Source organism: Phalacrocorax aristotelis, chromosome 1 (genome assembly GCF_949628215.1).
Source record: "Phalacrocorax aristotelis chromosome 1, bGulAri2.1, whole genome shotgun sequence".
Taxonomy (NCBI): domain Eukaryota; kingdom Metazoa; phylum Chordata; class Aves; order Suliformes; family Phalacrocoracidae; genus Phalacrocorax; species Phalacrocorax aristotelis.
The window spans coordinates 37,344,379-37,369,815 of record NC_134276.1 but is presented as its reverse complement, the minus strand read 5'-3'; the positions used below and the strand labels follow the sequence as shown (position 1 = coordinate 37,369,815).

Here is a 25,437-nt window from a genome sequence, read left to right as displayed (position 1 = left end):
TACAGGAGACTCTGCTGCCAACGCTGAACAGTTTTCTTCTACCCTTCCTCCAGGGAGGTGCCTCCGTTTTTTGTTTATTCTCAGGATCTGTGCTACGGTTAACGAGGCAACAGCACATGCAGAAATGCCCCCTCTATGGGATGCAGGTGTGAACGGCAAGCAAAGGTGTTGAAAGAGAGATGTGATGCACAGTAATAAAGCAAAAACCTGAACAACAAAGCTACTGAGTTTGGAGATACTTAATCCCTTGGATATTTTTGTCAATGACACGAAAATGTACATTTATGTTAAAGCAAGAAAACACAGACAGCAAAAACCAAAATAAAAAGGAGGGGAAAACTCCTGAGAAAATCTAAGACTATGATTTATTAACAACTACAAAAACGTCCATAGCTTTATATTGTTTTACTGATTATAAGGTAAATACATACATGATTCACTAAGAAAAGTATAAAATGCACACACATGTTGCTGTTGTACTGCTTCCTTGTAGATATCATTTATGGTTCACAATATCATTTTCATCTTTGGATATCTTTTCAAGAAATACAGATTATTGCTGTTATACTTAAACCATACCAAACAAAGAGATTATTCTGTTATTTAAATATAAAATGTGAATAATATCTGCTACTTCAGGTGGAACAAACAGGTAATTTGACATATGTATTCAAAACTGTTAATTCTTGTAAGACTTCTAAGTAGGGTGATCTCAAATGTCCAAACTAGTGATGGGGTTTAAAGTCTCAGCAACAGAAGGGAAAAAAGAAAGGTAAACAAAACAAGTCTATCTAAACCCATTCTATTGCAAAAGCAGCAAGCATATGGAACAAGCTGCTCAGTGAGACAGCTGATCCAGATAGCATAAGTAAGCTTAAGAGACAGCCAGATACTTTTATATAGAAAGTGGACTGGAATTCACAGCAAGAGGATACATGGCTGAGATAACTAAAATGGGACATGCTTATTTTAACACAAGACTTACTGTCCTGATAACTTCTATTGGCTTGGGTTTTTCCCTCCTTTCTATTAAGGCCAAGTGATGAGCTTTCGTAAGCATTTCATAACTTGCATTATCTTTCCCGCTTATGTGAATGTTTACAATTACCACCAGACAAAACTTGCTATCTGGAGATATTTTCCTTGAAATCAAATACTTTAATAGTAAGTTTACTGAGGCTTTATCATCTGCTGTTTTCACTATTTTAATGTAAATCATAAAGTAAGCTTGACTGATTGCCTCCCATCCCATGCTGAAATCAGATGTCTTATCTACAAAAATTATTTTTTCATAAAATTTCCTACTTCTCTATTGTTGATAGAAACACAATTGCTGTAGTACTACTGACACTATTTTTGTCTCAATATGACCATTTAATTTTGAGGTTGTCTAGGCCAGAGTTGTTCAAAAGTATAGTTAAATTACTAGTACCATTAGCATTCTTATTAGTGCATGAGTAGAATTGGACCCCTGACAATAGCGTTTGGAATACATACAGAGGATGTCAAACTCACATTTAACTAATTTTTAAATTAGGAATCTCAAGTCAACATCCTGAATTCACAGTTAATCCTGAAATTCAAAAATGTCAGAAGGTCCAATAATTAACGCTGTTCTAAAACCAGAAGTTTAACTATTTCAAGTATCTTTAAACAACAATAATCAAGCCTGAAACTTTGCTACAAAATAGTGAATTCCCATCCCTGCTCAAAACCCGGAATGATGACAGAACCACAACTTCTGTTACTGCTTCAGGCGCTACCATAGACGAATGTTTCTAGCAAGCTGTCCATCTCTTTTTCCTGGAAAACAATTTTTCTCTAAAGAAAATGCAATCCTTTTTGTATCCTAATCACATATATTGTACTTCTCACCCTCCAACTTGGCTTATGACTAGAGAAAGCAATTTTGTTTATCTTCTTTCAAAAGATAAAAGTTACTTTGGGCTAAGAGCCCAGTGACAACCGATCATTGATTTCATTGGGAACACCACATTGCACCACATTTGTTACTGCAATGATCTGTAACCCCATAAGGTGCTCGCTGCAGGTTCCGTTTTCATAATATGCCAATGATTTTATTACAGCACATCTGAGATGGAGTTCATACAAGTAAACAAATGGATATCATTACAATTTGTAATTATATTTGAGGGAAAAAAGTAAAGAAAAAGAAAGAAAAGTACTTTATCTCTCTATCCTAATTCTTTTTTTTTTTTCTCTCAGTAGGAATATTCACATAGTACCCGTTGCTGAAGTTCAGTGTCTGACAGTACTTAACATTCACAGTTCAATATATGTTTAATAAGAATGTGAGGAATTCACAAGAGCTACTGGAATAAGTTGTTTCCTGATGAGTAGGGCCCCTCATCTAGATATAATGGCAAGTGCAAACCTCCATATAACTCTTTGCATTACAATGAAAATAAGCAACAAGACTGGTTGGCTTAATCGGTTTACTAGACTTTTTGTATTTTGACCAGTATTGGGTTTGATGCTGCTGGGCAAACTGCATTATTATGAACTCTGGCCATACAGTCCTTTCCTAAAACAACCATACATTTTTAATTTGAGTAGTAAATAATTTTCATAATGAAAATTTTTTAAATTTAGACCTCTTTCATGGATATGCTTGATAGATAGAAATCCAGAGGTTTTGTCTTTTTCTTACACAAAACTGAGAAAATTAGACACACACTCAAACAGCTTCTTAAAAAAAAACCAAAAAGTAGTCCAGTACTGCATCTTTATACAGATCAATGTCCAAATATAAGCAGGGAGTTGCTCTGGCAAAAGGTTAGGGAAAAATAACCTTTCTGGCATTTATTGCTTGGAAAATAAGGCCATATATGAGGTCAACCTTCAAATATATACAGAATAAATTACACTCCAGCATTCTAAATATTCTACACAGGAAAAATTATATTGCAGTCCCAACATAATCAGAAAAATGAAGTTGAACATGTATTTCCTGATGACTGTATTACAGATCACACTAGGTTAAGAGGCAAAAAAACTAGGTCCAATTACTCAACAATTTAAAAAAAAAGCTTAAAATATTTTTCTGCTTAATTATAAATACAGCTTCTTATTGAGGATGACTTATTTAATAATATTCTGTCTTAACACTGAATCATCTTCCCCACAACAAACTAAAATAATAGCAAGCATACAAAACATTTAAAAATAATTCAGTGGTGCGCTTCTTTATTGCTTACAGCCTAGTCGCAAAACACAAACGCACACACGATGCTGGAGTACTCAGTTTGTCTGATGCTTTTTCTTAAAAATAAAAAAAAAGGTCTCTTTTGAAATAAAAGACCTCATAATTAGATAAAATACATCTGGAAAAAAATTAAATGGACACAGAGTTTGAGGGAATAAGCATGCTTGTGTGTCAGAATGAATGCTTGGAGTGAGCACTGTCATTGTCCTGATATAAGCCATTTCAGCTGTTTCACAGACCCTCATCTTTGGTACCTCCACAGGATGTGAATGAAATTATACTGAAAATCAGATTATGTTATTACCTGACACTTCTCACACTACTGTTAATTGTGAAATAAACATTACAAATAGGAAAATACATCCGTTAAATGAAAACATCTTCTGATCCATCTTTACTCTTGTCTAATATCCCAAGTCTCTTTTCTTTTCCTTGTCTCCAAACTATGTGAGGAATGTAAATGACTGATGTTCTTTTATCTGTTGCAGTCATGTCTAGTTTGAATTTCCAAATCACGCTTTGGCAGAAGGACAGTATATAATATATCACAGGCAATGCCAGTGGAGATAAAGTATATTCTAATCATTTTAGAAAAGTACTAATTTTTTTTTCTTGTTTAATCTACTTTGGATACTTGCAGTTTCATTTAATGTTCATTTGGAAAGATACTGAGTGTTCTTTGCTCTGGGCTAGCTACAAGATTTACTGTTTTCTCTGATAGTATTATCAGTGGGCTATTCCAACCTGATAAACCACAACTGCAATACTGATAGGCTTATAATGACGGCTTAAACTTTACGCTTTTGTAAGCATTGGAGGCTTCACTCACCTTGTTCAAGTGGCTGGCTTTTAGTTGAAGTAGTTTTCATCTTGAGTGCCTCCCTAACAGACATGTCACAGCAGGAGCCTTTGTTAGTGTCTTGGTCACTGTCAGCCTGATCACTGTCCCCATGCCCGCTGTCCCTCAAGCTGGCTCTTTCTGGATCCTTGAACGTGGAGCTACTGAAATACATATTAAAAAAAAAAAAAAGAGAGAGAGAGTGTTGTATTTATTTGTTCTAAGTTGAATTGTACTCTCTGGCAAAGCAATTTTGACAAGAATGCAAATGGGGAAGCCAAGAAAGTTATTTAATAGGCCTTACCTTTGAACAAACTGCTGCCTGCTGCCCATGTAATTGGGCTCTGCGGGAAAATTGTCTGTCTGTGAAAGAGAAGGAAAAAAATACGTATAGTTGTACACTGGACAAATCTCCTGCAGAGCAACAAGATTTCCTAGAGGAGAAATGATTAATAATTCAAAAATTCCCTTAATCTTCAGATTTGTACATTTTAATTAAATTGGAAAATGCTGGCATGTAATTATGTGCTCAGAACAATTAAATGATTCCGGTCCACAAATTACCTGCTAAAGTAAACAATGAGGCTCCAATAAGTGGCATTCTCTGTTAGTAACCTGACAGATGACACCGTTTATGTATTTTCATTAGTTAGATATTAAGACTGATGGTTATTGAAAATGAGAGAAAAAAAATACTTTTGCGTACTACAAAAGTGAATTATTCAATAATACTAATTTTTAATCACAATTACATCATCTACTGGGATTCTGAGGCCCTTACTGCTGTAATACAATTTCATATATTGCTATATTACTCTTGAATTGGGAAAAAAAAAGCAAACAAATACCAAGAAAATTTGTGGCTGACTAGCTGGGGGGCGGTTTAAATGCTACTGGAAAAGTGCAAGTATGAAAATATTTGGATTTTCTCTCTTTAATTTTCATCAGTATTAATAGCTATGTCTAAATAATGAGAACTACACATGCAAACAAGAACAGTAAATGATTGTTGTAGACAAGTAGTTTTTAAAAGAAGATACTTTCATTAAGTCTGTCATGAGTATATTTTTAGCAGCATGAGCTAAGTAACTGTAGAAGCAGAAGTATTTACAGCATCCAGACCAACATGGAGTCCTGCCAAAGGGAACTGAATTCCCCTTGTATCATCAGCTGAAGTTCTTTGGGAGAAAGAGAGACTGCATCTTTCACAAAACTCCATATACTGTACATTCACACACGTCACTTCTTCTTGCAGCTGACCTAGCGACAGAGCTTCTACTGTTTTCTGCATCACTTCATATCACACCACTCTGCTTCACAGCAGCTATGAGTTTTGCAACAGCACCTAGCGTATCAGTATTGGTAACACAGGCAGCGCCCAATTAATGGAGCAGAAGGCCCAAGGTAAGGTTTAATGTTGCACAACAAGTGTTTACACAAGTGACTGGTCTCCTAGATATTTGTTTTTCCCTGCCACTCCCCCCCACAATTTTTCTAGCTCTGTTTCGGTTTTATAGGTAGATGGTCATTAGAAATATTTGCTACTGCTTGTACGGTTGGAATAGTGGATCTTGGAAAAGATGCATGAAATTACATCGGAAATTTAACAGTCTGCTGTCTGCAACAGAAAATAGGTAGCCACCTGCCACTCTTAAGGTACATATGAAATAGATGTGCTTATACACCATGCGTTGCGTCATATCTTGTGTCATTTAGGGAAAGGATGGAAGACAAAGAATTATCTTCTGGTCAGCAGGTATGAAGTCAATTTACACTGTACTTTCTTCTTGTTTCTAGTTAATTCCTTTGATTCAAAAATTAGGATTATAACACACATGTTCATATTTTGAAGCTGTTTCTAATTCAAGCTGTGGAGTACATAGCATTGTATATGTCATTACAAGAATGTTCTGATGTTTTATCAGTGAATTTTCTTTCGTGATAAACTATATGACAGAATCAGGTTTTACTCGTCTGTTTTCAAAATGTAATATAAAAGGCTTTAATTATAATCCTAAATTATTTTTTATCATATGAAAATTGCACATAATTTGGAAATCTGGGTGTTTAGGTCCAACTAGAGACTTGTTCTTCAGCAGCATTATTAAAAGATAAGCTTATGAAAGTTCTTAAATACTGCCTAAGAAATGCAAACTGTACACTGTATTACAGAATTCTGAAGATCTGGGACATCAACCTCAGTGTTGTGTCAGTGCTTTTCCAAGTCAGCGTTTCAGAGGCTGATGATTTCAGCTACAGGTATCCAAACTTTTTAAAATCTGGCCACTTCAATTAGGGGCCAGTTTTGTGCTTTGCACTTAAAATTAGACAAGATCTTGGTTTTAATATATGTAATTAGAATAAAAGATTATCTTAACTTTTAACATGTTTCAAGTTATAAAAACAAACACTGAAAACAAAAAAAAAAAAAAGGAGAAAGGGAGGCGCAAAGATAAATATTTCAGCATTCTTACATGTAATCTCTTAAATGTAGCACATCATATTTTGGAAGCAGCCTTAATTCTGCCTTTTATTCTTTTCTTGTCACAAATTGTAACCTAGTGCCTCTCTTGTGTGCAGCAAATCCACCCCGCATATATACACATATAATAAGTTTGACACTCACAGAACCTGGTACTTCTCAATCCAAATAAACTTTAACAATTGCAGAACTCATGTCTATTATTTTCAAGGTCTGTATCTCAACTATGGATACCCAGGAAAATTAACCCTATGCTTTTACTTATGTAAGGAATTTGCCTCCTCCTAAACACAGATGCTACTAGAATCAACATTTCCATTTTTCATGTCATTGTCAGGCAAAATGCCCACTATAAACCACCTTTTCATCAATTCTCTGCAATTAGAAAAGTCAGACTTTTGCCCTGGTATTAATTATAACACTTCCTTAAAGATGGTGCTAAGAACTTATCTATAAGCTGTACCACAGTAAGATCTGGTCATTCAGTTTGTTTCTGCTTCTTCACAGCCAAAAAAACCCACCACATTTTGCACACCCTGGACTAGTCAAGATACACATTTTAAAACAGAAGTTATGACCACAATTTATCTGCCACCCTAAAAATGGGAGCTGCTTCTGAGAAATTTTATATTTATGGTAATCATTAATGACCTTTAACTCAATAATAATTTGACCAATTTATTTCATACTGTATTTTGCAGCAATACAAAGAGTTGGGTGCCATGTTACAGTAAGTTCATTGCTGCAAAAGAACAAATGTACATACCTGATAACCATACACAGCCACAGAGCTCAGAGTTGAATTCTTTTCCTTCTGCTCTAAAAGCATTAGACCTTCTCCTATGAACTATGAAAGTATGATGCTTGTGTTGAGCTGTAACAGAGCACCCCAAGGTACAGGGAGCAAAGAGATAATTCCCTCATCTATAATAATATCTATACAAAACTTGGGATAATATTTAATTTTAAGGCTAGGTAGTTTAGAGGACTCTTAGAAAGGTATTTAGGTATAAAAATATTTAAAAGAAGGCTAGGCGTGGTGCTTGAGGATATGGTTTTCGTGGTGGACTTGACAGGGATAGGTTAGTGGTTGGACTCGACGATCTTAAGGGTCTTTTCCAACCTTAACGATTCTATGATTCTATGAAAGGTAAACATCTGCGTTGCAACAGATTAGAGAGAGAAATGAATGTCTAAGTTCCTTAAACATTTTTTTTTTAACCCCAGATGAAGTGAGAGGTCATATACTTAAAATTTTTACACTGCAACATCTATAGAAGTGGTATTACACATTTCAGTTCATGCATTAATCATACCTTTTTACACTGCATGGCTGTAACTCTAAGAAACGAGTGCTACTTTAAAAATCTATCAGCAGCAAATAAACTCTTTATTCTTCTCTGGATATACAGCCCTTTCTAGGAAATCAGAACTACCGTGTCTCTCTGCCTCCAGTTTTAAGGTAGGTGTCAGTTCACCTGCAGGTAACCATCTAAAACCTAGTCACCTACTCTAAGCTAATCAGCTATGATCCCTCTGTAATCATGAGAGACATAGAAGATAATTCATCCTATTTTGGGGCATCTAGCTTTAGATACATCCTGCTCCTGGAGATGATGTTCTCCAGTAACTGTAGAGTCTAAATAGTCAGCAAGATGTTCAGTGTAATAGCTAAAGCTAAGTAAGATGCATTGTTTCAGAAGTGAATTACATGGAATTACAATATCCTGATAAATAACCAAAAATTAGTCAAATGAAAGCACCTTTAAACTCCTGAAGAGAAAAATAAAACAAGCTCCACCCTCATCCTCCTCCCAAAAAAAACCCAGAAACAATCTATCTCTAGAAGTCACTGGAGTTAAATGGTAAAGATATGTTTTCTATCTCTGTGATTCAAGGTTGAGGGCTGGAGTATCAATTAGACCATCAACTACTAAGATACAAGTTCTTCAGTAGGAAGAAAACATACTGGGACAAATGGTCTCTAAAACTAAAGCAAAAGCAGACCAGTGCACAGCCCTGGTTAGATACCAGAGAATTAAAAGCCTGTTACATCAACCTAACTGCCCATATCTTCCCAAGAGGAGAGGTCCTGTTTTTATGGCTCATTTTCACAGATTAGTGGAACCAGCCCATTTCCAATGACAGTATGCTGTTAAACCATTCAATAGATGCACTTTTTCACAGTTGCTGCAATAGCCCCTTAAAAATACTTTCTTCCATCTATCTGTCTTAATATGTGACCCTAGAATAAATCTGAAATTTCAGGAACACTGCCATTACTGCAACGTTGCAGAAAAATTCCTAAGAATTTCTGTACATGCATTTAATACAGCTTTCTCAGAAGGATGAAGCTCACAAAAAATATGCCATTTTGAAAGAGATCAGAATGCATATAAACCTTTCAAAAGCTGCCAAAGATTTTAAAAGGGGGTTACTACCTTTCAGAAAATATCTTACAGTTTGATTATGTTACTTTTTCTCTCAGGGAGTTGAGGAGGACAAAAGTAAAAGAACAGACAAATTAGACCTGTGCAAAATACACCTTTACTGGTATGGGACTTCAGATGTGAAAATATAATTGCTGCAGTGGAATGATGTGACTTGAAGAATCATTTACTGGCCAGTGTTTGCATGAACAACATGTAGAACACAACTAATTCTATTACATGTGTTAGGGCTTGTGTATTAAGACCACACAGGTGCTTAGATAAACTACAATTGTTGCTAAATATTGCTTTCATATGGTGAATATGGAATATTGAATTTTATAAATTCAGAAGAAAACCATTCAGAACTTTGGAAGTCAACTGTTAAGGTTCTGCTAATTAATTCTAGAATGGCTATGATTTCCAAAGTTTCATTTAGGTAAGGGAAAATGTAAATTTATGGCCAAGAAGAGAGTATCAGAAACAAATTCCTCATAGGATCCATTAATCTCAAATAATCACATAAGAAAAAAAAAAATAAATGAAACCTTCATCACTGGAAACAGTTTGTAGCAGCCTGGGCAAAGCATTTCACAATTAATTATGAAGAATATTTTTAGCAATGGGCCAATGGGTTACATTAATCTCTTTTCCTTTTCTTTTTTTTTTAATGAGTTCATGTTAACAAGGTGTATGTGTTTATTTACATTGAAATATTTTGTTATTTTTATAAATAAAAAGGAATTTTATTGTGGCCCTGCACACACTTTTTTTTTTAAACAGTTAGGATTAAATTACAGCCCCATATTAATTATTCAGATTTCAGGAATTCTACTGTTGCTCAGTAAGACAATGATAGAGAACTTCACGAGGTTTCTGCTTTCAAGAATTCCTATAAAGAGCAAGGTGTCTGTTAAAAATTAGAGGTTCCTAGGTACTCCCACATTTTTGTTTTCTTTTTAATCAAAAACTTTGTTACATCACAATTCTGAAGGTTTCTAGCGATCTTTGGTGCATTCCACACTGTTTGAATAAAATTAGAGAAAAAATAAAAGAAAAAGTTTTCAATTCAACAGGTCATTCTCTTAAAAAATATCTTAAAATCAACATGACTACAAAGAAAAAGACAGGGAAAGGAGAGGAAGAGGTGGGGAGAGAGAGAAATGCAATATTTAAGTATTCTTGGCAAATTATGCCCAGAAATAATTGTCATATTAGGGAAAGATATATTCTAAAATGTAAAAAAAAAGGACTTAAAAAAGGACTTAAACATTAATCAGATTTATGAATATTAGGCTACTAGAATATTCATAATTTTTTCTCAGAATTACAAGAACAAGTATCACATTTTCAGAAATTATTCAGTGCAACTCCATTTTATGTAGGTGTTCATACCTGGAACTATAATACCGTAAAACGTCTTTGCTGAATCTAACTTCTTTTTAATTAAACATTAAATGCAAAAATGAAATGAAACATCTCTCCCCTTTATCAGACTGCCACTTAATATCTAAGTCAAGCATCTTCTGTGTCTTTTCTTGAAAAGCTTAATTCTGAATATTCACCCTTCCCCTGTGAAAAAAAGATCTTACATAATGGCAATCACTTTTCAAGACAAAAGAATTGTATTCTGCCAAATCTAGTTTTGAAAGAGCAGACAATTGTCTTCATTTTGTTAGGAAGAGTTTGTGTTCAACAGAGCACAATTTTTCACAAAGACTCCTCAGTATAAGGTTGCCAGTAAGTGTATATACTTAGCCTGAAGCAGCATTTTTTGATTTCACTAGACTTCCTTCATTAAGAAAATGTATTAGCCCAACAGCAAAAAAAAAAAAAAATACCAAACAAACAAACCCAAGACTGAGCATAAACTTTTAATAAGTTATTTTACCTTTTAGAAGGACAAAATTAAATAGGCTGTTTTAACAAATCTTGTCCTAATATGTGGTCTCCACTCTTACTCTTTAGAAAATGTTTTTGAGACATAATTTATATGACATGTATGTATTTGAGAAGTTTCACACTTGGTGCAAAATGTGTATTTTGGTGTTACAAGACCTGCAGTGTGTTTATATGAATTTCTGACATACGTAACATTCTTCAAAAGCACTCTAAAACACGGGGCAACAAAACCAGTCAGATCCACAAGGCAATATCACTCACCAGGCTGCTGTACTCTTTATTGAAGTGTTGGTGGCTCGTGTTTTCTCTTTCTCTTGAATGAGAAAAGCAAAACTGCGAGGGAAAGAGGTCCTGAGCTATTCAGTCAAAAGCACAGTGACTTCTGAAAAGTGAAACTCTGAGGACAGAGACTACCATCCTTTCCTACGAGTGAAGGAATGAAGATTCTCCACATATAAATGCTTGGTCTATGTACTATTTTCTCAGCCAGTACCATATTTGTTACCAAAAAAAATCATTACTGTTTTATTGCTTAAGCATTTATATTAAGGTATTGCAGATATTTCAGTTGTGTTTGCACTACTGGCTCACTGAAAACAGCTATTTCCTAAATTTTTATCGGAGTTTATTCTGCAATGTACAAGGCACAAAAGAAGACAGAAGCCTAGGCTGTAGGGATTTAATACAGTGCAAGGATTAGAAATCACACAGCCCAGGAGGTAAGCTTCCTCTCACCCCACTGATGGTTGCACCAAGCCTGAAGGCTGAAGAAGCTAAAAAGGTCACTATGGAGAGACATACTTTTAAGTCACCCTGGTAAAAAAATAGACCTAAAAGACACTCAAAAGATGGGGTGAGACCAGACCCTGATCTGAATTTTTTAATATGAAGTAAAAGATTGAAGCCTTTCAGGACCAAGTTTGCCTCTTCTTTAGTGGGCAAGTCAGTTTAACAAAACCTTTCTACTCCTCTGACAGAGCATATGCAGGATATATATTTCAATGCAGACTTCTTTCTCTAAGAAAGATGGGACTAGGAAAAAGTGTGGAAGCTGGACCCAAACCTTCCTCCTACTGAAAAAGGAATCAAGATTTTCCAAACCAAACTGGAATTGCTCTTTGTTACCCAGCGGTTTCAGATTTCTGATCCTCATTTTATTTTGCACTGGAGAAACATGAAATGTAAGCATTTAATGAAATTAGCATGATCTGGGAAGAGAATGTGGAAAGTTGTCAAATGGGACTAGGAAAATATAATTGTAATATGAGCTCTTAAGATGAACTACTTCTTGGAGAAGGTGCAAGATCAGAACATTAGAAAGAGGTGCCAAACATCACACCACATAAAGAGCTGGAGCTGAAAGTACAATAGCTCTGTTTCTGCTATCACGACGTCAATAAATACACATAATGAAATTCATGACACATTATTGCATTGTTCTGTATTGCCTCTATTCATTTAAAAATGATGAACACATTTAAAATAATTCACAACTTGTCAGGTGCCTCGGAGCGGTGCAGTGAGACTGGTGCTTTAAGAGGCATTCGTGCAGAACTTATAAGAGAACTTGATACGACTTATATCAAAGTAAAGATGGAAGTATAGGAAACAGAACAATAACTATTTCACCTGAATCTGCTAGTACAGTTACATCCAATGTATTTACACTGTTCACCAATGATATGTACTCACTGAAGCTACTCTGTCAATAAAAACCACATTAAGAACCTTTTGAAAGAGCTTCCCTGTCAATTAGGCTGCAGATACATTCTAGCGCTCCAGTTTTCCTGTCAATTTAATATACTGGATCATATTAACAGTACTAGCTTGTCAATAAGGTAAATCTGAATCCTATTAATGGAGTTATACTGCCAATATAATCGGCTTCCTATTTATCGAGCTCCCCAGTATTTGGGAAAGCTGTGAAATGGGATTATAAGGTTAGGTTACATACATCTGTCTCTATATCACATAAATATTTCAGAAATTTTATCCTCTTGTGTAAAGAAACATATGTAATCATGTTTTTCCATTACATAAACTTCAGTAGACAGAATAGTATAATTGTTTACCATTGCTGAGAAAACAAACCATCCTCATTTATCACTTTATGTTTCCTGCTTGCTCTAAGTAACACTGTTATTTTATAAGAGAGTCTATACGTGTGACACACGTATAGAACTGCTAAGAGATGTATGTATCCACCCCACCTGCACAAGATAGTATATGCTCCATAAATAAAAGGAAAGAGATAAAACACATTTTAGGAACAAAATATGAAGCACTCCACAATTTCAATGCTTATTTAGCCCTTGTACCATGCTGTATAATCTTGGTGGAGCTGAAGCTAGAAAGTAGAATTGTAGTGTAACAGAAACCCGTGGAAATAATTAATAAGAGGTAGTAGTTCGTGCATAAAAAAACAGTAAAAGTTCAGCAAGCCTTCTATTTAATAGAAGCCTTAATGAAGTTGAACATTAGTTGCTTTTAACCACATTCAATATTAAATAACTACTTTGACTGGATTAGCAGAATATACAACAGACCATTAGACCTGATTATATTAAAAAAATCTTTTGCTTAAAAAAATAAAAGAAAAAAGAAAAAAGTAATTGCATTAAAATGTACTGGGCATTCTCTTATCAAATTAACTCTCTAGGTCTAACTTGAAAATACGGTTTTGAAAAACATGGTCCAAAATGACAGTTAAAGGTCAATGAATCAAGTCGCCAATTATATTTTCTGGTAGCAGATGGGTGCAATGAAACCTAATGATTGAATTTGAAACGCTTTAATGCACCTTTTATCTATGGCTCCCACCATGTTGAGTCTACCTTAGTATTCCTAACAGATATTATGTTTACTGCATAACAGACTCAACTACAATTAGCTAACTAGAATGAAATCTGCACTTATCACAATACCCAGCTTACTCTAAGAATATCATACAATTAACTCAAAATAACAATACATTTGGGCAAGTATCTTTGATAGCGTTAGGGTTTGGATTTTTACTTTTCCTTTTTTTTTTGTTCCAATCTACATGTTAAATATAAATCCTGGAAGTTAAGGTATTAAAATTAGAGGGAAACTTAAAAAAATAGTGCCTTGAAATTTAAGGAGATGATAAAAGTATTTGTTATTATTTAAAATAAAATAATTTATCTTCGTGTGTTTAGAACCCTTTTTTCTGTATAGAAAGAACCTTTTCTTTCTCTCATGCACACAGATTCTACAGTGCAATTGTGAACTCTTGGCATTTTGTTTTTAATTTTGAGACACATCTAAAAGCTCTTACTCAGCAGGAATTCCCAGTGAAGCCAGTAAAGTGTAGAATTTGTCCTATTCTTACCAGTGCTGTTTTCCTGTTTCTAAGAGCAACATATCACAAGTGTTTTCTGAACAGATAAAAGCTTATAAACACTGCAGTACTATATGGTGGAGGAGGAGATCAAATTATGGCCTTTTAACACTGACAAATTGGTTTGTACTCACAATATTTAGGAAGACGAAACAGAGACACTGGATATTTTAAGTCTGTTAAGTTTGTGTTAACATCTATCCACTATGTTTACCTTCTTCTGTCCAACCCATACTCTCACTAGAGGCAACAATAAAACTCCCACAAGCCATGACCTGAGGTCCACTGAAATCAATGGATGTTTTCAAATTGGTTTCAATAGCCTTTGGATCAGTCTGCTTACTTCAATTATGGGATAAGTGAGTCTTTACATAGCATGCTACATTCCCACAGATACATATGTTGTATGCTGAAGAAAACTGCAAAGGAGCAGGAAGAGGATTACAATAGTGACAGAAAATGAGACAACACTCTTAAATGTAATATTCCCATATCCAAGCATATGGTCATCTCTGTGGACAGTTTTTAAACAGATTTGTAAAGGCAGGGACAGGGAAAGGTGATTAGCTAGGCAGCAAACACTCTATGTGGCACAAGACTCCGGTTCTATGTTTCTTCCCTACAGAGTGAAAAAAATTAGCTACGAAGGTAAAGCAGGATTTGATTCTGAAGCCACACTGCCTGCGCAGAGAACACACATAAAGAGGAGCTCAGAAGCTTTCTTGCTAGGTGATGAGGTGAGGTAGGTGATTTACCTAGGTGAGGTAAATCTGGATCACGTCTTTTCCTTTCAAGCTGCAACCTTATCCCCTTCCTTGTCCTAAAATCCTTCCCCAGAAAAGCAATGATTCACTTAAATTCCTTAGGAATTAGGAAAAAAACCACAGATGTTAAGACTTACATTGTTAGCTTCTAATTTCTTATTTCAGTCATGCAACTACTTATTTCAACATTTTGTTAAGAATCCCCAACAAGGTATTCAATAAACATTTTGTGAAAGGATACAAAGACCTACTTTCACAGACATACCTTGGCATGATTATTTCCTCTTAGCACTAGAAAAAGACACACCACTAAATACGCTGCCAAAATAATAGCTGAATTTATTACAGAATAGTAGATCATCAAACTTTACAGCCTCACATGCCTGTGTAAGATTTTCAACTGTAAAATGGTGATGAGTTGATTTATTATTTGTGACATAAGATAAATAATTTAGGCTTGCACAACTTTAGCAAGATGTTCTGTCCCTAAATATATTTTAAAGCCATAACAGTCATGTGCCTAGGATGAGGTACCTCATAAGATGGAAAGCTTGATCGAATGCACCATGAATATGGTAGCGGTGGTCAAGTAGGCTTGGACAATAAAAATAAGGCCTTTTGGCTATAGGGTTTTGTATAACCATCCACAGCTCTGTCACTTCAGTGTTAACCTACTGCAATGCCTTCATACAGGAATCTGTATAAAGTTGATTCAGAAAAAGCAAAAAAGATAGTTATCTTTCTTGATAGGATCACCTCATCTTGAGCACAACACCCACTTATCTAGGGATCTCCACAGGTAATCTATAAACTCATAGGTATGTAAGGGCTGACTTTGACCTGTAATTCTTAACAGCCTGGGAAAAAAAAGTTCTGGATTACCCCTCTCGTTACAGCTTGCTGTATTGAGAGTCAGAAATCAGGTTTGGCTGTTAAGATAAGGAAGATCTATATAAAAAATATTCTGTGCAAACATTCCAGGATTAGGAAAAATCTTTCCATTCCAAACCAGTGTTGGTTTGTCAACATCTAGGATAATTCTGCAAGTTTCACCAGGAATAGAGACTGAACATGAATGCTACTGTTTGACCGAGGGGCTAGTTAGAATACAGTCATTAAATTATGGGATTGCCTTTGAACCTAATTAGCAGATGCTCACCCAGCATGTGAGCACCTTTTTCAAAGAGAATGCATTCAATGGCAACCAAAGAATGCACATATATTTTTATATTTTTATTTACTTTTTTTAGTCATGAACTTTCAAAGAAAATAGTTAATGCTACCTTCTCTAAATAATGTCTGCATCACAAAAGTCCCCAAGCCGACATTCAGAAGTGTGTGTCGAGGGAAGCCTGGTTCAGAATGGGGAAAAAAAAAATGAAAATATTACAGGTACAGTGAAACAAATTTCAAACATAAACTCATGCAAAAGGGAAAAAAATAAGTTGTTAAGATTGTTCACACTCTTATTCCTGAATATTCAAACCGGATAATGTGTAACACAGACAAATGCTGCTCCCTGCAGGTGGATCATGAGCCCACATGAAGCCACACCAACTTCCAAATTCACTGGAATTCAACATGGAGTTAGGTACTTAGCTGCAGAGAGTAATCTCCAGGAGTGGAGCCTTTGCATGCCATTCTTTTACACATATGTCCTCAAAACTTGTTTTCAGGTACAAAAACTCATCAGGAGATTAATTAGATTACTTCTGTAGAAAGTTATTAAATTACATAATTTCAGGGCCATCTTAATTTACTGGTGCTTCTTTCTAAATAAACACACCATTGTGCCATTGGGAATAAAACAAAAGCCATAGAGTACTAAGGACATGCTATATGGCCTTCAGTTCACATGCAACTTTATTAACTTCATAAATTCCTAAGAATGAGTAAACTTGGGTTTGTTGGTTGTTTTTGTTTAAATCTTCTCATGCATAAAGTAATAAAGTACAAAATGCCCTTCTAAAATATGCTAAGATCAAGAGCAAACTCATTCACTTTGCATGAAAATAGAATTAGGATCTTAGGACCTTGCGTATCAAACTTCAGCATAGAGACTTTCCAAGGTAATGCTACAGAGCCCTATTCCTAAAGATTTATAATAGGATTGGAGCTTTAACCTTAACCACAGCATAACAAGCAGCACCAACATAATGATAATCCAAGCTACCAGCAACCTTAAGAACGTGCAAGGAATAGACAGATACTGGCGGGAATTAATCTGCCATTTTCACACATCTGCCCAAGGGAGGTATTGTAATTGCAAAAATTTACTCTTAGACTGCTGAGACTCATAGTAATTATGTTTCTTTTTTAACAGAAATAGCCACAGGTAGTAAGAAATTGGGTTTTGAGATGGGGAACTGGGCATGCATTCTAACCCAAATTACTATGTAATTGTCTTTATTATAAAATACTATGGAAAACCTATGGCTCAAAATATAAATCAGAACAAAACCTTTCCTTTAAATAAACTCTTCCCCTCCCACGGCTATTCAACATGTATACCTTATTTCTTCATTTACTGGTATCAGCAAGACCAGTACTACTGCAAGAAATTTATCTTTATCTGAAGATATTTGCCAATACTAAACAAAATTCCTGAAGCTTACATCTGCTTAATAGAACAGCTTTCTTTTGCTTTACTTTCATGCAAGTGAAGAAAACTAACAAGTAGGTCAAAATCTGGAAATCTGGCTACTCGTTCCTAAGGTTCCTTTGCGAGTATCAGGGGATAAAGAAAAGAGTGTGTGGTCTACATTTATTTTAAATGAACTGAAATTAAGTTTTCTTCAAAATTCTGGAAGCCTGTTTGCAACAAATGAGCACAGGAAAGCACTTAAAATGAGTTATATCGTGCTTGAAGGAATTATTATTTCATTACTGTCAATTATTGCAATAATGAGAGGTATACTGTTGGGAAAGATCATATATATGGTGGCCAATGAATAAATAATAAAATAAATTCATCCAGTTACTTCTGCCCCTCGCAAGACTATAGTCTGTTAGGCCTGAAAAGAAGCTACAGGTGGTTTAAACAGACAAGATACATTTACAGATTTAGCCAAAATGAAGAGTATGCATTGAAAGAAATAGCATAAAACATTGTTTTCCCCTCTTTTTCACCCTATGGCTACAAAGCTGACTGATACGTTCCCTGCCTTGGAGCTACAAGATGCAAATTATAGTGCACTTTTTAATACCTACCACAGTTGATGGAAGCAATTGAGTGCTGATTATTCTCACGTGTCACCTGACTTACACCTCCTTTTCATCATTACTCTCAATCCTGAAGTCTGATAGTGGGATACACAGTTTTAAGCAAGATATATAACTCCCACCATGAAGTGGAAAATGAGGTCTTTCCTTACCTATACTCTTGCCTCAGGAAAAAAAATGACAACAGCATTTGTCTCTAAACTTGATGCTTTCTAGGTTGCAGTAACATGTGCAGACTGACAGCATCTTCCAAAACACTGTTACACAGCTATGTACAGATCATAGGCAATATCAAAAAAAAAAAATAGAAAGGTGCATGTAGGTCGTTAATAATGTCCTTTATTAAGCTAGATAGTTCTTTTGAATCCCTGCTGCTCTCTTACCTATGTATCTCCACATACACATTCATACACACAGTTATATTATCTGACATATAGTCTAGAAATCTAAACAGTTTCTAAGGCTTCGTGGCTACCATTTTTTAAAAGCTTTTAAATTTATTATTTCCCAAGCACTCTAAATTCCGCTATATTCTTATTGTCATTTGATTCACCGAAATGATGAAGAGATCAGAAATGAACACACTTGGTACTTTACAGCTGTGGCTGGATAATCTTGCTCATGATCATCAAAGCAGGATTGTTTTTATGATCTTCAAATCTGGATATCAAATTATGCAAGTCAATGCGAAAAAGCAAAAATATCAAATATTCAGACATCAGGACTATCTCAATAGAGTACTAGAGACTGCAGGTGGAGGCTAAGTGAAATGAACAACTTTGCAGCTTTGCAGTGTTTTTAAAGCAAAGAAGAGAAGCAACAGGGAGCAGTTCAGCTAACACAGACTCACAGATTCTGGGTTGCACATGCTTATGTACATCAGCAACTCCATTCCTGTAAGTGGTCTATTTAATGCAGTGGTGCTATTGACCTAAATTAAAATCTTCACTGAATAAGTGTTTTAAGGATCATTCCTTGAAAGACACAATACTAACACAATTACAAATATAGAAGATAGTTTCCATAGGCCTTGAAATTAATTATGCACTGGTTAGGGACATGATCCTGCTCTTTCTATGTTTGTGGAAAAGCAGTCTTTCCCTCAATATCAGTAGGAACAAAGCTCAAGTGGTGAATCAGAGGTGGGTTATTAAAACAGTGTTCTTTTCTTTGTCAGCTTTAAAATTTTATAGAATTTAAATATTTTCATTAAGAATTAATGAAAATTTGTTTAGCCCACTTCAGCTCACCTTTTTTTTAAACTGAGTTGTAGCTAAACAATCTTAACCATAAGTGGTTGCTTAGCAATCAGCAAAGAACGAGACAGAAATATAGCGAGTAAAGAAACTGACTGACATGTTCTGTGTTTGAATCACGGCATTCATTAAAAAACAGAATAACACCAACAGAAGTTTGAAACAGAATTCTATTAATAAAAGAATGCATATAGCTATCTTTTGGAAAAAAAAATACGCATTTAAAAGATACAAATTGTGATTCACGTCTGCTTTCTATAAAAACTCCTTTACCTATTATTAAAAATACATTAAAATCCTTCAAATTTTGATGAAGCCATTATTTACCTTTTGTTTTTAATTCAATTGTCAAGTGTGCTTCCAATGATTTTAAAAACAGTATATATCTACAAAGCAAGCAAGAGTTTATAGCTTTGAAGACTTGAAATTGATTTTTAATGCACCAGCTTTCAAACACTACAAAGGCTGCTCTCTGCTGATAAAGACAGTAAACAAGAAATTGTCCTTTAAATGTTCCCTTTAATGTTTTTCTTTAATTAAAAATCAATCAAAAAAACACTGCAACATTAAAAATTTTAAAATTAAGACATTAAAAAATGGTTAAGGTTTTTGACACACAACGCATTCAAACTAGAATGAAAACTTATGATGTTACTTTTGTTTATTGATATTAGTTTAGACTTTCTTTGCACTGTAAACATTGTTAATGGAGAACTAAAATGACATAGAAGTAGTTTATTACTGAACACAGTTATTTATATTGAGTCAAAATATTAAAAATATGATGAAATGAAACTAGATGTTATAAAAGTACTGAAGTAAAACATTTTTAATACCTTTAGATTATTTTAATATATTCCTTTCCTCTAATCAGACCGCAGCCTATTTATGTAGATTAGTTACATCTAGAGTCTCATTTATCCAACCTGTATTTATCCTTTGATCACAAAGCTTGTTAACTTAAATGGTCTTTTATTGTTATGATTCGTTTTCCCATAATTATGCAGTTTAACTGCCTGATTTTTTTTGAATAAATATATGCAAACGCGCCGATCATATTCAGCAGTGTTATGCTGGATGCTCAATGAACTGTAAGAGCCATTTCAATACAATAAAGCTGCCTGGAAGTGTTCCAGGGCAAGGACTGCAAATACCAGTAATCATAGTGTCACTAGAACTAGTACAGGCAAATACAAGCGTGTCACACATACATCAATAGATGGTCTGAAACACTGCCTGAAACTAATTTTGCATGTCTATCACTGCAAGAACTTACAATGCATCGATCAGAGGTCCCGCCCACACAGCTGAAATTGTGCATTTGTATCTTGTAACAAGGCTTTTCCTTTCCCCTTTAGAGTCCTCCTTTGGTGTGCCATGGAGACTGCAGCATGCAACCACCCAGCAGGGAACAGGATGCGATTAGAAACTTTTCTATTACAGGTAAAAGTATTTTATGAACCAGAGGAACTCTGACCTGACATACATCACAAAGCCAGGAGAAAGGTCCATGACTAAAATAAAATACTGTTCACTTGAAAGATTTTACTTGCCTAGATAGTTATAGCATACTTCATTGAAAATAGATTAGCATGGGATTGATTGCCTCGAGGGCTGGAAGAGGACCTATCCCCTCATTGCACAAAAGTGAGATGCAAACGGATCTTTACGCTGTCCTGTACAAGTAACACTAATAACTGGCTGAAACTATGCAGAAACTATGCAGTAATCAGAGACTCCTCAATTCTGAATACACATCACCAAAAAAGGAGCTATCTCTCATCTCAGGCGAGAGATGAATTGTCCTTATGCTATCCTTTCTGTACAGGTAACAACATTAACTAGTGGAAGCAGTTCAGTAGAAGAAAGAGATGCTTCTCACGTGACCTTAATAATTAGGAATTATATCAGCAGCCTTTGGGATTTAGCTAAAAAATATATGACTGCTCAAGGAGGTTATTTAAAGCACTGCCTAATATCCTAATTAACAGGGACATTCATATGAATTTGCTTGTTCTTGAATGTAGTACTTAATACTATTTTATCTAAAATGTTTAATAGTTTATCTATTTTCTCTTTCTCATAGGATTGACAGTAATTAATCCAGAATCTTCTGTTAAAAAAAAAAAACAAAAAAAAAAATGTCTACAGCAGACTGAAAAACAAACGTTGCACTAAAAAGACCATGACAAATATATTTCTAGGGCTTAGAACACGCCCTGGCTAAGATTTATGACAGGCTGTATACTACTCCATTTTATCTCATCAGATCAGCAAAAGCAGCAACAACTAGTTAATCATTGTTGCCCCCTTAAAAACATAACAAATGAAACACTTAAACTCAAGGAACTTTTCCCCAAAATCATTTTGCTACTCTCTTCCTAGTACCTTTTCCTTTTTTTTTTTTCTTTTTTCCTCTACTTAGGTAGGAGCCTGGGAGCCTGCAGTCCCCTGAGAGTTTCTCTTGTTTCCTATATTTTTGAACCCTTTAGCATTAATTTCACCACTTCTCTTCTTACAGCTGAAGCAGAGATACAATTGAATGTATCAAGCTCTCAGGCTATCTGCTGCAAAAATTTGTCCCAACTGCTCTATTCTGACCTTTTGACATCAACGGATTGCTTCTATACTTTTAAAGATAAAAACAGAGCTGTGTTTCTGCTCCGGTCAACAAATCATTGTTTAAGTTCTTTTCACAGAAAATTCTTACCTGTTGGAAAATACTAATACTAGTGTCAAAATGTCTTTTCTTTGTGCGGGCAGTCAATCCTCAGTCTTGAAGAGGTATCTCAAGACCTCTGCCATGCGTCCTGTATCCTTTCTTCAGAAAGAAAACAACAGCCCATATACATACACTTTTTATATGCCGAATGAGTGTCTTGCAAAGTAAAACCTAAAATGAATTTGACAAGGCGTTTTAACTTTTGTAGAAAAAATGAACGACAGAGGAATTAAGCAGGATCTTTAAAAACATATGGGTAAATATTACCCGCTATGTTAATGTTTCCTGGGGACGAAGGTAGTGAAAAGGAAGAAAAAATGCTGCGGGAAAAAGAATGAATTATTTTTTTCCATTTGAAAAAAAAATCCCAACTGGTTTACCGTGAAATGTTGTGATTCAGGAAAAAATTATTTTTAATGACATTTTTGCCTTATTATTGAAGACAGGTTGTATCTATGCTTTCTTAATACCAAGTGATACTTGCAAATATTTCACATGAACCTAATGATAATTTTCCACATAACAATACTTGCTGAATTTTGAGAATAATGCCGTATTATGCACACTTTCAAAAATATGTGAAAATGTGTTCATCAACACATTAAAAAGTGTCTTTGATTTATTCTTTCAGCCACACACCTGATTATGTTACAGTTCATATCATAGTTACAAAATCTTTTAAATTCCAGTCTCCTTAATTGTTTGTAAAGAAGCTGTAAGAAAACATCACAAAAGACTGAAATCTAAAAATAAAAGGCCCAATCATACTATTCTTAGTTACCCTCTCCAAGGCTCTTAGTCACAATTTACTCCTGAACCACTGAAGTCATTGATGAAGTCAAAATTATGCTTTTGACTGAAATATGAGTAAGAACAGGCCTTTTCATCAACGTGGGTAAGGATAATAGAAACCTGACGAAATCTGTTCTTAAAAGATAACTCTTCAAAGGATCACTCTTTGAAATTGCACTGGTAATCACAAATTTGTGTGGATTTTCCCATTTAAGATTAGTCAGTGATGGTGAGCACCAAAATGAGGAATGCTCAGACAACATTAAGAGTCGCTGGGAGGTGTGATCCAGTAAATCCTGCATGACTTGTTTTTTAACTGCACTAACTTTCTTTAACTCTTATACTTTATAAAACAGCAAGTTCTACTGAGACATTATTATTCTTAATTTATTGGTTAATGAGAATTTCTGTTCTGGCAAAGTAATTTTATTTCTTATAATATCAATTTTCTGCTTCAGACTCTTAAACTGTCTTTTTCTGTGTTATGTTTATTGTTCTATATTATAGCATTTCATCTTGGAAAGTTCTTTAGATCTCATATGGACCCATACATCAGGAATGATCCCTTTGAAATTTATTGCTATAAATATATTGCTATAAACAAATACCGACAAGGAGCTGAAGATCAAGACCAGAGCAGATGTAACACAAAACAGGAGCCCAGTTCTGCTTCAACTGCCTATTTCAGCAGCCAGAATGGATGCCATAGTGAGTAGTTGCCAGATCTGGTCCTAAAATACATATACTTTGTGCACAGTACTATGCAGTGTATCTTGATAAAAACTGAACTAACGCTTCACAAAAATATAGAAAATCTCCTGTCCTGAAATTCCTACACAGCCAACCCCAGTACTGGCTTCACTGAGTAAGTAAAACTACAGCTACAGAAAAACTTAACACAAAATCATACTAACTGCAGACTGTATTACACAATGTTAACATTCACGGGAGTTACCTTGCAAGACATCTAACCTTGTAAATCATGGTAAAAACTACCATAAGCATCTTAGCTGGGTAGTTCTGAAGTGTCATCTGATGACAATTTAGTGTCCTTAGATACAGCCCTCGAATATGCAGCTGTGAAATTCTGGGAATTACAGAGTACGAACCTGCAAACTTGCAAATGTGTAGAACTGCACCAGTATGCTTTCAGTGCAAAATGTTAACTTCTACTAGCTCTAGTGAGAGAGAATAATATTGCTCATTTGCAGCAGAAGGTATAGAAATAAAAAAATATATACCTCTGTTTTCAGATAGGAATTGAAACGAGAGAACGAATGCAACTTCTGTGAGGAAAGCTGCTTCTCCTTAGACTGCAGCAGCTGCAGGCTTCTTTTTGCAATCTTGACATTTCTGAGCTGAAGTTTCTCAAAGTAAAGCATGGAATAGTATATCTAAAGACAGAGCAGCACTAATATAGCTTACAGTTTTTATTTCCCCTGAAAACTCTATCTTCTTAGACAGTACTAGACACCTGGCGACAAAGCTGCACTGGGACTTGACAGTAATCTACTGACACATTATAAACATCAGGTGCTTGAAGTATAAGAATGATCTGTACTTTATCTTAAAATGGTAAAGGACTGCCTAGTACAGCAGCTACGGTGGTTCCCAGCTTGAGACCCGCTTGCAACACAGCCATTTGTTTTTAGTTGTTGTCTAGCAAAAGCTGTGACCACCGTTTTCTTTATTCACTCCCATCTCACTCCTGATATATTTACAAGCCTCTCCAAGTTGCACAAGTATAACAATAAATAATGTCTAGGACGATCAACGCTCCTTGCATATCTAGATAGTTTTCTACGCTACTGTTATGTCACTTTGAGGAACCTATCTCTGGAACCTATTGGTTTAAAGAAACTATTTGTTTCCCTTTATTCATCCACTCTTTCATCTATTGGAAACTGCAAGAAGAAATTGTAACTTGTTCACCCAGGGAAAGGCAAACTGATTAACTCGGAACTTTTTGGTAGGAGAGACATGAACATATATGTGTATGTTTGTACATGATATTTCTTTTTCTAATGTCTGGTCTTCAAAATAAAGCAAAATCCTGTTTCTCTTAGTCAGGTGAGTAGGTTCACTTGATTTACTCACCAGAATGAGATGAACAGAATTTGCTCAGTAGTCTTTAAGGTCTAGGGTGAACAGAGTCCTTCTTTCAGCCATGTAGAGTTTCCATTTTCTCCTGCTTTGCTTTTTTTTTTTCTCCCCAGTAAAAATGAATTGTTTGGCCCTTAAGTGATTCAAAAGGCACATGGAATTTTGAACCTGGCAATGAAAACTGTACAACACTGGCCTATATTTAAATATTTTTAACTCACTTGCATTTGAAAGCACTGTTTCTAAAGTACGTTTAGGATATGATTGCTGAAGTTAAAAGCAATGCCACATGCTAAAGTGTAGCTCTTCTGACTTTCCAGTACGCTACTAAACACTGTTC

The 25,437-nt window shown here is 35.1% G+C and overlaps 1 protein-coding gene across 5 annotated transcripts in view; it reads right to left on the bottom strand.

Annotated features, from left to right (window-relative positions):
* The window catches only part of PCDH17 (protocadherin 17), a 93,851-nt gene that overhangs the window by 59,381 nt on the left and 9,033 nt on the right, over positions 1–25,437 (bottom strand). For 3 of the 5 annotated variants that reach the window (XM_075087992.1, XM_075087982.1, XM_075087965.1), the window contains exons 3-4: positions 4,369–4,427; positions 4,056–4,228 (exon numbers count right to left, since the gene is read on the bottom strand). In XM_075087992.1, the coding sequence (XP_074944093.1) occupies positions 4,056–4,228; positions 4,369–4,427 (232 nt within the window). Of the gene's footprint in view, positions 1–374; positions 1,804–4,055; positions 4,229–4,368; positions 4,428–25,437 lie in introns of those variants that run through there. The other 2 variants (XM_075088003.1, XM_075087973.1) reach the window with 2 other exon arrangements.